Source organism: Poecile atricapillus, chromosome 13 (assembly GCF_030490865.1).
Source record: "Poecile atricapillus isolate bPoeAtr1 chromosome 13, bPoeAtr1.hap1, whole genome shotgun sequence".
In the NCBI taxonomy this organism is placed as follows: Eukaryota; Metazoa; Chordata; class Aves; order Passeriformes; family Paridae; genus Poecile; species Poecile atricapillus.
Genome location: NC_081261.1, coordinates 15,853,560 through 15,870,269, shown reverse-complemented (window position 1 = coordinate 15,870,269; position 16,710 = coordinate 15,853,560). Strand labels below are relative to the sequence as shown.

Here is a 16,710-nt window from a genome sequence, read left to right as displayed (position 1 = left end):
CAAAACCTGCAACAGCAACAAATCATTTTCTGGATTGGTCAATGTTCTTCAATCACTCACCACTTTTTGTCACTGACAAATTGTCGCCACAGTAAGTAAATCATCTTCAGTCACACACACATTTTAAGGGGATGAGGTAACGATGTGATCTGAAGCTGTTTTGCTTCTTTCTAGACCTGACCTCTTCATTAATAAACTAAACTCGAGAATAAAACTCATTAATAAATTAAACTCGAGAAAAAGGAAATACAAGCACAACCGAAGTAAAAGTGTTACAAAGTAGAACCTTGTAACAACCCAACTAAAATTTTAAGGATCCACTTCCTACATTTTTCCCTTTTGTTCCCATTACAACTGCCTCGTGAATGAAAGGCTCAGCTGTACTATTCATTACTTGGAGGGAAAAACTTCTATAAAGCCCAAATGGAATCATCCTCTAGGATGGATAAACTTGCAGGATGGATAAACTTGCAGGAGAGAACTCCATTGGGAACTTCAGCTATCAGCAGAGAAAGGCCATGTGGAGATGTTTGGGGAAGAGAGAAAGAGGTGGGGAACTGGGGCTCACACAGCAGTTATTCCAAATAGAAAAAAAAAATGTTCATTATCTGCAGATTCCTTCTACCTGTACAGATTTCTAAAGAGACACAGGTAGTGATGCAGGGCCAGGCTCTGTCCGTTGTTCTTGTACAGTTTGACAGGAAGACATTGAAGTTTTCTTTAAGGCACAAATCTGTACAAATTTCTGTCTATATTTTAGACAGAAACAGTTGAATTTTAAATGACTGCAGAGGCTTGGACAGTTTGGAAAATTTCTATGACCAGCTGGTCCCCTTGCACGTCTTAAATCATGCTACAGTCTTAGGTAAAACTCCTCTCCTCTCCTCTCCTCTCCTCTCCTCTCCTCTCCTCTCCTCTCCTCTCCTCTCCTCTCCTCTCCTCTCCTCTCCTCTCCTCTCCTCTCCTCTCCTCTCCTCTCCTCTCCTCTCCTCTCCTCTCCTCTCCTCTCCTCTCCTCTCCTCTCCTCTCCTCTCCTCTCCTCTCCTCTCCTCTCCTCTCCTCTCCTCTCCTCTCCTCTCCTCTCCTCTCCTCTCCTCTCCTCTCCTCTCCTCTCCTCTCCTCTCCTCTCCTCTCCTCTCCTCTCCTCTCCTCTCCTCTCCTCTCCTCTCCTCTCCTCTCCTCTCCTCTCCTCTCCTCTCCTCTCCTCTCCTCTCCTCTCCTCTCCTCTCCTCTCCTCTCCTCTCCTCTCCTCTCCTCTCCTCTCCTCGAGTCTCCTCGAGTCTCCTCGAGTCTCCTCGAGTCTCCTCGAGTCTCCTCTCCTCGAGTCTCCTCTCCTCGAGTCTCCTCTCCTCGAGTCTCCTCTCCTCGAGTCTCCTCTCCTCGAGTCTCCTCTCCTCTCCTCGAGTCTCCTCTCCTCGAGTCTCCTCTCCTCTCCTCTCCTCTCCTCTCCTCGAGTCTCCTCTCCTCTCCTCTCCTCTCCTCTCCTCTCCTCTCCTCTCCTCTCCTCTCCTCTCCTCTCCTCTCCTCTCCTCTCCTCTCCTCTCCTCTCCTCTCCTCTCCTCTCCTCTCCTCTCCTCTCCTCTCCTCTCCTCTCCTCTCCTCTCCTCTCCTCTCCTCTCCTCTCCTCTCCTCTCCTCTCCTCTCCTCTCCTCTCCTCTCCTCTCCTCTCCTCTCCTCTCCTCTCCTCTCCTCTCCTCTCCTCTCCTCTCCTCTCCTCTCCTCTCCTCTCCTCTCCTCTCCTCTCCTCTCCTCTCCTCTCCTCTCCTCTCCTCTCCTCTCCTCTCCTCTCCTCTCCTCTCCTCTCCTCTCCTCTCCTCTCCTCTCCTCTTCTCTCCTCTCCTCTCCTCTCCTCTCCTCTCCTCTCCTCTCCTCTCCTCGAGTCTCCTCTCCTCGAGTCTCCTCTCCTCGAGTCTCCTCTCCTCTCCTCGAGTCTCCTCTCCTCTCCTCTCCTCGAGTCTCCTCGAGTCTCCTCTCCTCTCCTCGAGTCTCCTCTCCTCTCCTCTCCTCGAGTCTCCTCTCCTCTCCTCGAGTCTCCTCTCCTCTCCTCTCCTCTCCTCTCCTCTCCTCTCCTCTCCTCTCCTCTCCTCTCCTCTCCTCTCCTCTCCTCTCCTCTCCTCTCCTCTCCTCTCCTCTCCTCTCCTCTCCTCTCCTCTCCTCTCCTCTCCTCTCCTCTCCTCTCCTCTCCTCTCCTCTCCTCTCCTCTCCTCTCCTCTCCTCTCCTCTCCTCTCCTCGAGTCTCCTCGAGTCTCCTCGAGTCTCCTCGAGTCTCCTCTCCTCGAGTCTCCTCTCCTCGAGTCTCCTCTCCTCGAGTCTCCTCTCCTCGAGTCTCCTCTCCTCGAGTCTCCTCTCCTCTCCTCGAGTCTCCTCTCCTCGAGTCTCCTCTCCTCTCCTCTCCTCTCCTCTCCTCGAGTCTCCTCTCCTCTCCTCTCCTCTCCTCTCCTCTCCTCTCCTCTCCTCTCCTCTCCTCTCCTCTCCTCTCCTCTCCTCTCCTCTCCTCTCCTCTCCTCTCCTCTCCTCTCCTCTCCTCTCCTCTCCTCTCCTCTCCTCTCCTCTCCTCTCCTCTCCTCTCCTCTCCTCTCCTCTCCTCTCCTCTCCTCTCCTCTCCTCTCCTCTCCTCTCCTCTCCTCTCCTCTCCTCTCCTCTCCTCTCCTCTCCTCTCCTCTCCTCTCCTCTCCTCTCCTCTCCTCTCCTCTCCTCTCCTCTCCTCTCCTCTCCTCTCCTCTCCTCTCCTCTCCTCTCCTCTCCTCTCCTCTCCTCTCCTCTCCTCTCCTCTCCTCTCCTCTCCTCTCCTCTCCTCTCCTCTCCTCTCCTCTCCTCTCCTCTCCTCTCCTCTCCTCTCCTCTCCTCTCCTCTCCTCTCCTCTCCTCTCCTCTCCTCTCCTCTCCTCTCCTCTCCTCTCCTCTCCTCTCCTCTCCTCTCCTCTCCTCTCCTCTCCTCTCCTCTCCTCTCCTCTCCTCTCCTCTCCTCGAGTCTCCTCTCCTCGAGTCTCCTCTCCTCGAGTCTCCTCTTCTTCCCAAAACTTTCAGTGTTTAAACACGGATGAATGATCCTGGCAGTGTCACAGAGACTCTTCCTTCTGCTCAAGCAATACCAAAATTACAAGGTTGCCCTATATTTGAGGTGGGAGGCCAAAAATTTGGGTCAGTCAGCAGAAGCTGATGGGTGTACAGCTAATAAAAGACATGATTGGTGCGGGGCACATCCAGGCTTTGGGAGATTCCTGGCTCCAAATGAGAGAAACACGAGAAGATTTGCTTGATAGCTCTGTGGAATATTGCCCTGGGCTATGTGTTGTACGCAAATGTGATGCAAATATGGAAGTGTCCAAATTGCCTCGTTTCTTGCTGTGGTCACAGCAATGTGTTTGGCTCTTTTGGGTTAATGAAATGATGATTCTGTCATCACAGAATCCCAGAATAGTTGTGTTTAGAAGAGATCTCTGGACAATACTTAGCATGTCATGTTGTGTCCCTTTCCTCTGCTCAGAGCAGGTTCCTCAGGACTGAATCCAAGAGATTTTACTGTTTGTTTCTTTGGGATCAGCTTTCAGCATTTGAAAGCTGAAAAAAAAAAGGATTTATTTGAAGGGTTTTGCTTGGTTTGTTTTGATGGAGATGTGTCCACATCATCCTTGTTTCAGAGGCTTTTCTGTGTACATGAGCTTAAAAATGTTCCCTGTCTTTGTCAGGTCTGCTGCTCTCTGCTCATCTTTAAGGCAACAACCAGCTGTGTGTGTGCCAAAAAGATTTTACTGGAAAAACCCCATAAAGCAGCAAGCAATCCAGTTAAGCCAATGAATGACAGCACCACAGCCCCAGCCTAGAAAGCACTGAGAGCTGCATCCAGACTGATGCTTAATTTGCCACCAGAATAAATAAATAAATCAAGCCTTAAGCACCCTGAGGTTCATCAGGGAAACAAAAGCCAGTGCAGATTAGCAGATTCCTCACTAGTAACTGGGAGGAAAGAAAAAAAAACAACTGGAGCCTCACTCACAGGCTTAGCCCTTGCAACAAATCCAGGCATTACTGTCCTCTATATTTTGCAAACTGCAGGATATCAAGGATTGCAAATTTCCATCAGCCACCCCTAGTCAGACTTGCAGCATGGAAAACTGTCCCTGGCCTCTAATTTATTTTTTTTCCTTTCTTCAACATTTTGGTCTCTTTTGGACAAAAGCACTCTCAGGTCAGCCCCACAGGGAGATCTGCAGTCTCTTCTCTCTGTCCAGGGCTTTAGGACCAAAGGGCTCACTAGAAAGCTGCAGCTTGAGGGATTCTGTAGCTGCTTTATTTGCTCTGGAGAATATCAGACAATGCTGTTTTCCCAATTTTTTTGTTAATACAAACTTCTTATCAGGGTTAGTTCACTGCCTTGTTTACCATTTCATGGCTTTTCCACTGAATTCCAGAAAGAAGCCAGACATACCATCCTAATGAAAAGCTCAGCATGTAAAGTGAGAATTTATATTTCAGTTCTTGCCTTTGCTATTGGTTTTACAAGTGATTGCTCATCAGAAACCAATTACCCCAGAAAGACTTGGGTTTGGGTCCCTACTGGTGTTAGCAGGATGAATAGCCTCATTTACAGTCTCTCAACTGGAAAACAAAAAGTAATGATAATAAAAAAAAAAAAAAAAAGTATTTTCTAATTCTCTCTGCCTCCATTGTAATTCACAAGAAAATTAAACTAATAACTCTCTCTGTGAGCATGTTATGCAGATGCCGGGAGTCAGGGATAAATGTATGAAACTATCCCAGGGAAAATCCCCCGGGAAGGAACCTCTGAGCAGACAACTATTACGCCTTGCAACACTCAGAGCTTCTCCAGCAATGCAATCTGTGCAGAGAGGAGGCTCTTTCAATTTCCTTTCTTCTCCCTCCCCCCGCTTTTCGGTTGAATTCCACTTGCAGGCAGCAAAAACTTCCATGATTTTTTTTGCTGGGCTTATTTCCCACTCCATCTCCATTTCCCATTTGCATATAGAGGCCCCTTTATGAAAATAATTCTCCATGCCAACAGAATCAAGCTCTTCAGAAGTGGCTCCCAGAGTGGTCTTTCTTCCTAATACCTTCAGCAAGCAGGCAGGAAGGCTCAGGGGGGTGACACGCTGTGTTGCCAAGCTCTGTGCTGTGATTCATCCCTGCAGCTCACATCCAAGGTTTTAATTCTTTTTCTTTTTTTTTTTATGTTTTTAATAATTTTAAAGAAGAGATTGCATTACAAAAAAAAGAGTGTGTAATTTGTCTCTGCCCCATCTCCAAGAGAGGAGGAACAGGAACAAACTTCTAGCTCCTCCCTTGCAGGACTGGGGGTGTCTTTCTGGTCCCTGTGATTCCCTGTGTGGTTCCAGCCTGGATTTTGGACACAAGGCTGGGCACAGCAGGGCTCAGGAGGCACAGGCACAGCAGACGGGATGGTCCTGTCCAGGCTGGGTGCTGGTGGAGCTGTGCCTTGTGTGGGTAACATGGAGGGGGCACCATTTCACCAGGGATTTGGCAATTTGCAGCCAAATCCTATGGATACACAGGAAAAAATCCTATGGATTTATGGATACCCAGGAAGAGTGGAGCAAAATAGGGATACCTGGAAGTGATGGGGTCAAACTTCTGCTGAAAGCAGGTTTGATTGAAATGCAGTAGAGAGATACAGCAGATACAAAATTTGGACCCAAAAAGAGGCAGAAAAAAGGCCAGAGGGTGACAGGATGGCTCATGTCGTGGCACAATGAGCCAAGAGGACTCTTGGGGAGCACAGGAAAAGGATTCAGCCCAGACAATCATCCTTTTGATGATCTCCTTACATTCTGGGGCAGCTGGCAGACTGTTTTGCAGGGAGAGATTAAGAGGAAGGGGTGGTTTTGGTAAGCAAATGGATTACAACATTGCATTTCCTGAAAACCGGAAAAAATAAATTTCAGTTTTAGGAACTAATTTCAGGATTAAATTCCTAAAGTTTGGTCTGTCAGGGGATACTCAAAGCAAATGGCAACTCTTTTCCTCTGATCTCTGGTAAATGCCAGTGTCAGAGAGGTGCTGGGCATGTCTCCTCTAAATGATAATAAAGCAAGATCAAGAAGGAAACTGGGGACAAGATGGAATCCTACAGGTGGGATTCAACCCCAGATTAAACTCTTTACATTTAGATCTCTGTGTGGAGATTTAGTCAATAGAGACTGAACAACTGCAGAGCAAGGGCAGTGATAAATTAATCCTAGAGTCCCCAGCCTTCACCCTCAGCAGAATGAAAAAATTCCTGTTAGCTAAAATACCAAGAAATATGAACATGGATTTACAAGTAGACTCATCAAAGCAGTGAGGCTCCCCTGTGATGCTACAGCCTAAGCTAACCTCTGAATTTCAGATATACTTGGGCTGAAAAAGTCCCTGTGTAGGAATCTGCATTATTGTCTGCACCATGCTGAACTCCAGAGCTTTTTGGAGGAAGATTTGGATACAGAAATTGGGTGACTCACTGCAATAGAAAAGCACAAATTCAGACAGCTCATCTTTTCTCTGGGTTCATGGAACAGTTTAACCCCAATTTTTCTATTTCCCATGCAGCTTGCTATCACAGAATCTCTGCATCCTGGCCTATCAGAAATCCTACAGATGCTCATAATCATTTTCTTGATTGATGGTTGATTTTTCTCCTTCTATTTCCTTTGTGTGATCTATTTTCTATGCAGGCAAATTGTATAGGACACTTCTGGAGCTATTTAATGGTATTTTCTCTTGTAGACATTATTGAAAAGGATGGATTAGATGTGAAGACCTTAGTGAACCTTCTGAGAGTCTTTGCTCTCCCTTAATTTCTTCTGCTGTGGTTTTTTTTCACCTGTTGTTGCAGATATTCCTAGCAATGAATTAAAATAAATAACTAATCAGAAATGCCTGCAGATCCTCTGAATATATTTCTGATAGTTGACTGCACAAATGTTTTATTTTTCAATCCGTTTAACATGAACTTGTTTGCCTTGCTTCCTGGCGCTGGAGAAGCACTCTGAATTCTGAATGCTGAAATAAAAATCACTGCTATTGTTTAAAACATGCAAAAATGTATCATTTATTCAAATGTAAGATTTGTAAGTCATTGAATTTCATGGGAGACGAATCATTAGTCAAAGTGCAGGCTGCACTAGGGGTCATATTTAATTTATTTTCAAAGCCTTCATTCGTGCTTTTTGGTCCAGTGTGTCATAAGTTATTCAATACACAAAGGTGTCTACTTATGTCTCAAAGTAATTAAGCTGATTAAGTCATATTATCACTAACAAGAAGCATTAATTCCACTTGAGTGAATGCTGCAAAACAGAGCCAGTGACATTTCCACCACTTAAACTGAAAACACATTATAAGCTAACTGGGAAGCAAAAGCTTCCCTGAGCCCTGGCCTGTTCTTCCATCTGATCTCTGTGGAGGAGTTGGCAAGTGATGTTTTCAGAGCAGTGAAAAAGGAAAAGGTGCAAAGGAGCAGAGAAAATCAGCACGTGACAATCATGCAGACGTTTCTCAGTGTGGCAGAGGCTAAGTTATTATGACAGAAGCTAAAGGATATTTATTTCTATAAAACATCTACCAAGATCAAAAAGGAAACAGGAGGAAGGGATCCAGACAGGAACAGGCTGCTCTGGTGGTGGGTTCAGAGAGACATTTAAGAGGAAATTTGAAAAGAAATCTGAGTGGATCTCGACCCAGTCTTGGATAAATTAAGGTGTGTTCCAGCACCATGGGGAAGGGAAGGGAAGGGAAGGGAAGGGAAGGGAAGGGAAGGGAAGGGAAGGGAAGGGAAGGGAAGGGAAGGGAAGGGAAGGGAAGGGAAGGGAAGGGAAGGGAAGGGAAGGGAAGGGAAGGGAAGGGAAGGGAAGGGAAGGGAAGGGAAGGGAAGGGAAGGGAAGGGAAGGGAAGGGAAGGGAAGGGAAGGGAAGGGAAGGGAAGGGAAGGGAAGGGAAGGGAAGGGAAGGGAAGGGAAGGGAAGGGAAGGGAAGGGAAGGGAAGGGAAGGGAAGGGAAGGGAAGGGAAGGGAAGGGAAGGGAAGGGAAGGGAAGGGAAGGGAAGGGAAGGGAAAAAAGAAAATCCTAGCATCTTTGGAGGATCTAATTAACCACTGAGTGCCACAGACTGGGCTGGCCAAGGTCCATGCAGAGGCTCCCACTGGTCCTCATAGATTTTAGCTCTGTCCTGCCAACACCACGCCCTCTGGGAGCTGAGACCCACCTGTACCCATGGCTCTACCCAGCCTGACCCTGCTGCATGCAGTGCTGTGTCCATGCTGAGGCTTTCTGGGGAATTTGCTGGCTGTTTCTTGATTCCCTGCCTGGCAGATGGGAGTACAACTGAGCATCAGCCCCTCTGTGTCTTTCCCTCTGGCCTCTTTTCTCTCCACCTCTGGATTGGTTTTGTCTCTCTGGGATACATTTTCAAGTCATTACAGAGATACAAGTGATGTTTCCATCTGAGCAGTCTATTCAGCAACAGCAAGAGCACAAACCCCTGTTTGTGCTGGAGCCCAGAAGCGCTGTGTGCCTGCCTTGCATGGCCTGAAGCATTTTGCAGCCAACTGCACCACATGGCAGCTTTCCCACTGTCCTAGAAGCAAACCTCAAGCTGGCTGGCAGGTCCCTGAAAGCCAAAATTGCCTCTGGATCTCTGAGAGAGCTGGAACATGTGAGAAGGACATCCAGAGAGTGTTCTGCTGAGCAGATCTCCAAAGGAGCTCTCATGCCCAGTGCATTACCAGGCTTCAAAACCCAGCTAATGCTCATCGGCTGTGCAGGAGTGTTAGCACAGGGAGAGTTGTAAAAATAACTAGTTGTAGGGCAAAGACCTTGAATTTTTAATGAGACCCTGTCCCTGTGGGAGATCTTCAAAGGAGATCTCATCTTTTAGATGGACAATTCTGACCAGAGATGCCCTTTGAAGAGGGATAGTAGTGTGGTTGAATTAGATTTATGCAAGTCCTCTCTCCCCTAAAGCAAGTCCCTTTTTATTGTCCTTTTTATCAATATGGTGATTGAAATGAAAGATTGAAACTGAGCTCTTGTCAGTGCAGGTTTTCCTTCAGCTAAGCAAAAGCAGATACTGGGGGAGTGTGGGGTGTTGGGGCCTGGACTGGTGCCGTGTTGCTCAAATCCCTTTTGGAAGATGTCTGAACTGAACATGCAAACCTGGGGGTCAGCACGAAGTACTGAGGTGTGTGTGTATCTATCTCACCCCATGGGCTGATGGTCAGGAGTAACCAGAGGACATGGAAGCAATTCCATGGGCACCACTGAGTAGGGTAGTAGGGATTAAAAAATGCCAAGAAAATGCACTGGAGAGGGACAGGGGAGGTGACAAACTTGTCCCCTTGGTTGCTTGACCCCGTGATTTTCTGAAGACAGAGATGCAAAATATCACTTTCAAATGCTTATGGTTTTTGGGGGGTCAGCTTTGGGATCAATTTCCCCTTTGTGAAGCCACTCCTGGGAATCTGATACAAAACACCACTTTTGTGTGTTCATTTAGCTCTTGGATGCTGTGAAGCACAGGATGTGCTGGGTGCTTTTGCTGTGTGAGCTGGAACACTGTGAGCAGCTCAGCCTCCTGCAGAGGGGCTGCAGTCCTCTCCCACTGCCTGACCAGCACCACCTAAAAATGCAGGGGAGATACTGCCAGAGTTAATCTGGGAGGAGGAGATGCTTGCTGCCCTGTAGGGAGTCAGGTCCATTTGATGCTTTTATTACTTCTTGAGGCTGTTATTAATCTTATTGTATCACTTTACATAAATCCCTTGTTCTTTTGAAGCAGTGGAACAGGCTAATACTGTACAGAGGTCTCAGGCAGTAGCTGTTTGGGGTTCTTTTTTACCCTTAACACTCTCTGGAGACCCTTGAAGAATGCACTTGGCAGCATAAAATCCTTCATCCTACCGTCTAATTGGGACAGGGAATATTTCATCTACCCGCAGTCAGGCAGATGTGAGCTGGGACTGAAGTCACCAGAAAAATCCAGGTCCCTTTCATGTCCAAAGCTTTGTCCTCCCAGGCCCTTGACTCCCACGAGGCCCCTCTGAGTGCTCCCTGCCCCCTGCTTCCACTGAAGAGCACATTGCCCACTAGAAGACAAGGACTTTTCTGGGTTAATCCCAAAAGCCGCATTGCAGCCTCCCCAAGCCAGCCACCGAGCAGGTTCAGGGTACAAGAAGGACAACCACAGCCCCACCACCTCAGGACTTCATCTGAAGGCCAAGTGCTTCCCACATCAAGCCAAGAGACATCCTACCTATCCATCCCTATCCCCTGGGAGCCAGTCCCTGCACCTGGCACAGATCCAGGTTATCTCTGTGGCTCCTGAGGCAAGCTGCTTATCCAGAGGAAAGGGTAAATTAACCAGAGAAAGCACCGTAACAACCACGATTTGTTCTGCCATTAGTGCCACATCCAGCCCCTCTCCCCAGCAGCTCGTGGATGCCCACACCATGGTACAAATTCCTCTCTGGCCAAGCTGGAGCGTGGAGCAAGGAGCTCTGTGACATCTCCAGCTCCTTCTGGCCATGACCCCAAAGGGATCCTGAATCCAGGGAAGGAGGGAAGGGGCCCTTGAGCTCCCAGAATCCAGGTGGGGTGAATAAGATGAACTCTCAGCATAAAAGGAGCTCTCTGCTCCAGAACTCAGAAGGACAGATGTTTTTCCTGGAGCTGGGAGTACTGCTCCAAGAGCTGTGCAGCAATCCCTGCTGTCGTGTGCAACTCAGGGTCAGCCAGGAGCCAGGGTGAGCTATTAAAATACAATTTATTGGTACAAATCAGACATAGTGAAACAAACCCAGTTTAGAAAGAGCTGTCATGTTCTGCACAGATGGATTCAAAATGAACTGTCCCATGACCAGAGCAATTGGCAATGGTGACAGACAGACTGGTGGACAGGTGCAGGGTGCACAAGGCAGGGGAGAGACTGTTCTGGGGCTGGAGTCCTGCCCTTGAGGGCTCCTGACTGCCAGCTAAAAGTTCTCAAAGAGAAACAGGGCACACTTGGAGATGTTTTTCCTATGCAGGTGGGGCCCCCAGTGCACCAGGGGCTCCTCCAGGCGTTCAGGACTTGGGTAAAACAGAGATCCAAGTGAGGGCAGAGGCAGGAGGGAAGAGCCTGTCACCTGTGCTGGGGTCACTCCAAAGGCTGGAAACTCTTTTTCTTTCAGATGATGTTGCCTTGGGCTAGAGAGCTACCCAGCATGGGCTCATCTCAGGTGCTTAAGCTAGCAGCTCTTCTGGCCATCCAGCCCGTGTGTGCACGAGCTGTTCTTGGAACAAAGGCTGTCTCTGCCCTGTGCCCGGGCTATGCCCAGCCCTGCCAGTGTTGGGTCAGGGTTTGAAGAGAAGCACTCATGAAGGCTGGGTTTTGCACTCACTTCCCAGAGAAAACAGACACCAATTGCTGCTCTAGACATGCAACACATCCCGCTGGATCTCGGGGACAGAGCAATGGTCGCTGTCCCAGTGTGTAAGGTCAGGCTTGGCTGAACCAGGCTTACACTTTCTGTGCTTACTGGGACAGAGATACAGGCATGCAGCTCAGTACATTCACACAGCCAGACAAGACAAAGAAGTGACAATGTTTGCAGAGATGAATGGTCCCTAAGAGGACATGGGAATGGGTAAACTCAAGGCAGATTTGCTTAAATCTGGTCATATGGACCTCAAACAGCACCTGCTGCCAATACAGCTCTGCAAGATGAGATGGGAGAAATTCCCCCTGCCACCACCCCCCAGTCCCTGTAATTTTCAGTCTCTCTCTCCTTAAATCCTTCCCACGTGCTCTGTTGAGCCACTCTCCCAGCAGCCCCATAAAGTCTCGAGTGGTCCCTACATGGGGGCGTGTGCTGTGGGTGGACCTGGCAGCTGAAATAATGCAGCAGATTCCAAGGATAGAGGCATCCAGGCTATTTCAGGTCATTGTTGATAACCACACTGTCATGCATGTCACAGTAAGTTGTCATCTTCTTCCTCTTGCCAAAGGTGGAGAAGCTGTTTTTGTTCTCCCGGCCTGGGAAGAGGGGCCCATCCTTGCTGGAAAGCAGAGTGGGGGTGCCAGGGATGTAAACGTTGTGCTGATAATCCAGGGCTGGGTACAAGGGGCTGTAGTGGGGTGTCCACACACTGTTGGGGCCTGCTGAAACCTTCTGAAACTCTGGAGAAAAGATGAGATTAAGGTCACATCCACATGCCAGGATGCCAGTCCTGTGTCACCAACTTGCATCCTGGTGTCTGGACACCCCTTCCACCCACAAAATTTCAACACTGCTAGGAACAGAGATGTGATGCCCCCCCTGCACCTCCAAAAGCGACCAGAGGGTCTGGTCTGATCTTCCCAGCCCCAGCATCCCAATACTAACCAGAGACAGGGGTCACCAGTGTGCACAGCCTCTCGTGCTCCTTCTGGAGGGCTCTACGGATTTCCCCCACATCTTCCAGGCTCTGGGAGCTAGAGAAGAGACTGGTTCAAAGCTGTGTCAGACATAACCTCCCCATTCCCATATCCCACTTCCAGCTGCTTCCTCTGTTCCCCCAGTGCTGGATTTGGTACCTTTTCAGGGCAGGTCGCTGTGTGCCTGGAGGCAGCCAGTCTGTGTTGGGCTGCTTGGCCTGGAAGACACAGGGAAGAGCAAGGCTGGTTATTGGGATCCTCTGTCAATCAGCCCTGGGACCCTTTGTCAAAAAACCCAGCCCTGCCAGCACAAGGCTTCAGCAGGCAGGGGTGCAGGACCACATCTGCACTTTCCCTGTGCCCTTTGTGGAGAAGCAAGCAGCACATTCCTGTTTTGGGGAAACTGAGACATCACTGAATCAGTCTATTCCCTTCTGGATTTTCCCACCCTCCTGAGATATTGAGGTGTTTTTGGGTTTGTCCTCTGCCTCTGGGAGCATTAAGCCTGTCATTCTGGGGAGAGACAGGTGGTTTTCCTATTCCTATTAATTTTCAAAAGTATTTTTGCATGTGCAATGTTTACTTAGCCCAGGCCTGAGGTACCAAATGGTGAGAGATGCAGGAATTGGCTGCATGCTCCATGTCCCAGGAGGGTTGCAAAAACTGCAGGAAAATTGAATTAAGTATTAGGGAAGAGAGTCCAGGGGTGCAAGGAGACACATGGAGAGACTCTCTTGGCGGAGTCTTGGGCTCTCCTCGGAAGGGCTGGTTTATTAAAAGTCAAACGTAAGTGGATTAGACGCCTCATCACTCTCCATCCTTGTAATCGTGTTTTGGAGAGTCTTTCATCAGGAAAATTAGACATTCCTCAATTCAATACCTAACAAATGTTGACATCAAAATCCTGCCCCGAGGACCCCACTCCTTGCCTGCTGGCACAACCTGGTGCAGAGCAGCAGCCAGGCCCGGGACGCCAGCACAGGGGAAGCAGAGCAGCAGTGATGCTCAGACTGTCCCAGTGTGAATTGCTTACCCACGCGAAGGAGGAGCCACCCCCGCTATCCCACCGCCCCTAGGGCACTGGAGCATCTCTGTTGCCTCTAATGGGTACAAAAGACGGTGAGGAGGGATTTCCTCTCGCCTCAGCCGAGCCTGGCGCTCCCCCGGTAATTAGACCCGTCGGGAAGCTCGGTGGAGATCCCGCTGCCTGACGGCTCCTAATTCCCGCACTGATCAAAGGCTCCGGTTATTCTCTGGGAGAAGCGGTGCTTGGTTTCCCTCGTGGCAGAGGCTGAGGGAGGGGGCTGGGGGGACCTGCGGCGTGCTGCTAAGCACTGCTGGGCATTGTTACCTCTTTGGAGACCTGGAGATGCTGGTCTGGCCGGGGCCGCTTCCCGGGATCCTTCTCGTTGTTCCGGGGAGGGCTGCAGGGTTTGAGGAACATGAAATCGCTCTGAGCAGACTCGGGACCGAGGCACACCTTGTAGCAGTAGCCTGGGGGGCCGCCCGCAGGCACATCAAGGCAGGTGGCAGCCGTGGTCCCTGCAGGGGGCTGTGCCGTCAGGTTGGAAGTCTTCAGGCCATCAGAGGAGGGTCTGGACCCGGGACAGCAGTGGCAGCGAGGTGGCGAGCAGCTGTCCCCTTGGCGGGAACGCCGCTCTCCACGGCAGCGAATGGCTGTGAGGATGAGGATGGCGAGAAGGAAGGTGAAGGAGATGGAGCCCAGGGAGACAAGGAGATAGAGGGTGAGTGGGGAAGATGAGGAGACCTCTGGAGGGAGGCTGAACTCGCTGAAGTCGGAGAGAGTCTGGGGCATGGTCTCCACCACCGAAAGCAGGAGGGACACGGTGGCAGAGAGGGCTGGCTGCCCACCATCCCGCACCTGCACCACCAGCTGCTGCCGGCTTGCATCCTGCTCCAGAAAGGAGCGGAGGGTGCGCAGCTCACCCGTGTCAGGTGCCACACTGAAGAGAGTGAAATCAGTAGCCTGGAGGAGCTGGTAGGAGAGGCGAGAGTTCAGCCCCGCGTCCGCATCCACCGCTGACACCGTGCCCACGAGGTAGCCGGGCCTGGCCGATCGTGGCACCAGCTCGGTGGCAACGGAGCCGTTGCGGGGCATGGGGGAAACGATGACAGGAGCGTTGTCATTCTGGTCCAACACGAAGATGTGGACGGTGACGTTGGCGCTGAGTGGGGGAAACCCCGCGTCCTGTGCTTGCACCTGGATCTGGAAGCTGCGGATCTGCTCGTAGTCGAGGGAGCGCAGGGCGTACATGTGCCCGCTGTCGGAGTTGATGGACACGTAGGTGCCCACAGGCATGCCATGGATGTGCCCATCAGCAATGGAGTAGGACAGGTAGGCATTCTGTTGGCAGTCAGGGTCTAAAGCACTGACAGAGCAGATGGAGGCACCTGGTGCGTTGTTCTCCATCACATAGACGCTGTAGGAGGGCTGGAGGAAGCGCGGGGCGTTGTCGTTCACGTCAGATACCGGGATGGTGAGGGTGCTGCGGGTCAGCAGGGCAGGAGAGCCCATGTCTCGTGCCGTGATGCTCACGTTGTACTCGGGCACGGCCTCCCGGTCCAGCGCCTGCGTGGTGACCAGTGTGTAGTAGTTCCGGAAGGAGGAGCGGAGCTCGAATGGCACATTGGGGCTGACCTCACAGCTCACACGCCCGTTGTCCCCAGAGTCCCTGTCCAGAACACTGATGACAGCGATCACAGTGCCCGGAGGGGCATCCTCCAGCACAGGTGTGGACACAGAGGTGAGGGTCACCTCTGGCGCGTTGTCATTGACATCAAGGAGGTGCACAAGCACCCTGCAGTGCACAGCCACAGCTGAGGGTCCACGGTCCTTGGCTTGCACATAGAGCTCATGGAGGCTGGCCCGCTCGTAGTCCAGGCGGCCCTTCAGCAGCACCTGCCCACTCCGGGGCTCTACGTGGAAGAGCTCCCGGACACGTGGTGGTGCGTGCCCACTGAAGGAGTACTCAATCTCCCCGTTGGGGCCCTCATCCAGGTCAGTGGCATTGAGCTGGATGACCAGAGTGCCAGCAGGAGCATCCTCAGGGAGGCTCACACCATAGGAGGGCTGGTCAAAGGCAGGCACGTTGTCGTTGGCGTCCAGCACCGTGACGAGGATGTGAGCTGTGCCTGAGCGCTCGGGGACGCCGCCGTCAAGAGCGGTGAGCAGCACTCGGTGCACACGTTGCTGCTCACGGTCGAGGGCACGCTCCAGCACCAGCTCTGCAAACTTGCTGGCATCACTGCGTGTCTGCACCTCAAGGGAAAAGAAAGCATTGGGGCTGAGGCGGTAGGTGTGCACGGAATTGGTGCCCACGTCAGGATCCTGGGCGCTCTCCAGTGGGAAGCGGGCACCGAGCACGGCAGACTCGGCCACCTCCAGCACGTATTCTTGCCAAGGGAAAGTGGGTGCGTGATCGTTGATGTCCAGCACCTCCACCTCGACACGGTAGAGCTCCAGGGGGCTCTCGACGAGGAGCTGCAGGTGGAGCAGGCAGGTCCCTCCGGCCTCGCACACCTCCTCCCGGTCAATGCGCTCGTTCACAAAGAGGATCCCGTTCTCCAGGTTCACCTCCAGGTGCTGCCTGGCCCCGGCCCGTGACACGATGCGGAACCTCCGCGCTGACAGGGTGGACACATCGAGCCCCAGGTCCTCACCCAGGTTGGCCACGAAAGCTCCGTGCTCCAGCTCCTCCGGCACGGCGTAGCGCAGCTGCCCCCACGCCGGGCAGCGCGACGGGGGCCCGGCCAACAGGAGGAAGAGGAGGGAGCGGAGGAAGAGCTGCCCCCGCCCGGAGCCTGCCCCGGCCCCCATGGCCCCGCGGCAATCCCGGGGACGAGGAGTCGCACCCGCGCCGCCGCCTCCTCCCTCGCCTTCGCTTGCCTCTTGCACTTTCAAAGAGTTTAGGGCTCCCGGGGGCGGCGGGGGAGGGCTTTGCCCGGAGCTGCGGGGCCGAACCGCGGCCACCGGCAGTCGCTTAACCCTTTCTTTGCTGGTCCCCGCAAGGGGCTGCAATCCGGGTCCCGGGGCCACAGCAGAATCTGTTTACCGGAGGCGGACGCACCTGGGGAGGGGACTACCTTCGGGGAGATCCCGTTAACGGCGGTGGGAGCTCCAGCGAGACCGATCGCTGCCCGGGGCACCGGTATTACCCCGCAGATGCTGCGTTCGTCCCCGCGGTAGATTAAGAGGAGCCCAGATCGCGGCTGCTGCCAAATCCCCCGACCGCGTCCCCCGCCGTGCCGGTCCTAACCTTTACCAGATGGTTAAGCCCCTCCAGAC

General features: G+C 51.7%; 1 protein-coding gene across 1 annotated transcript; it reads right to left on the bottom strand.

Moving 5' to 3' along the window:
* Positions 1–10,769: 10,769 nt before the first annotated feature.
* On the bottom strand, positions 10,770–16,269 carry LOC131583825 (protocadherin-10-like). Its single transcript, XM_058848330.1, has 4 exons — positions 13,756–16,269; positions 12,564–12,622; positions 12,373–12,461; positions 10,770–12,167 (listed from the first exon to the last, which is right to left on the bottom strand). Exons 1-4 carry the CDS (start codon positions 16,240–16,242, stop codon positions 11,920–11,922), a joined length of 2,883 nt encoding a protein of 960 aa, XP_058704313.1. The 5' UTR covers positions 16,243–16,269; the 3' UTR covers positions 10,770–11,919.
* Between the last annotated feature and the right edge of the window lie 441 nt (positions 16,270–16,710).

Excerpts from the sequence above, each read along its gene's own strand:
- LOC131583825 (XM_058848330.1), bottom strand. The coding sequence starts at position 16,242 with ATGGGGGCCGGGGCAGGCTCCGGGCGGGGGCAGCTCTTCCTCCGCTCC. Across the intron at positions 12,462-12,563 it reads CAGCGACCTGCCCTGAAAAG|CTCCCAGAGCCTGGAAGATG; the intron begins GTACCAAATCCA and ends TCTCTTCTCTAG. Across the intron at positions 12,168-12,372 it reads ACTGGTGACCCCTGTCTCTG|AGTTTCAGAAGGTTTCAGCA; the intron begins GTTAGTATTGGG and ends TCTTTTCTCCAG.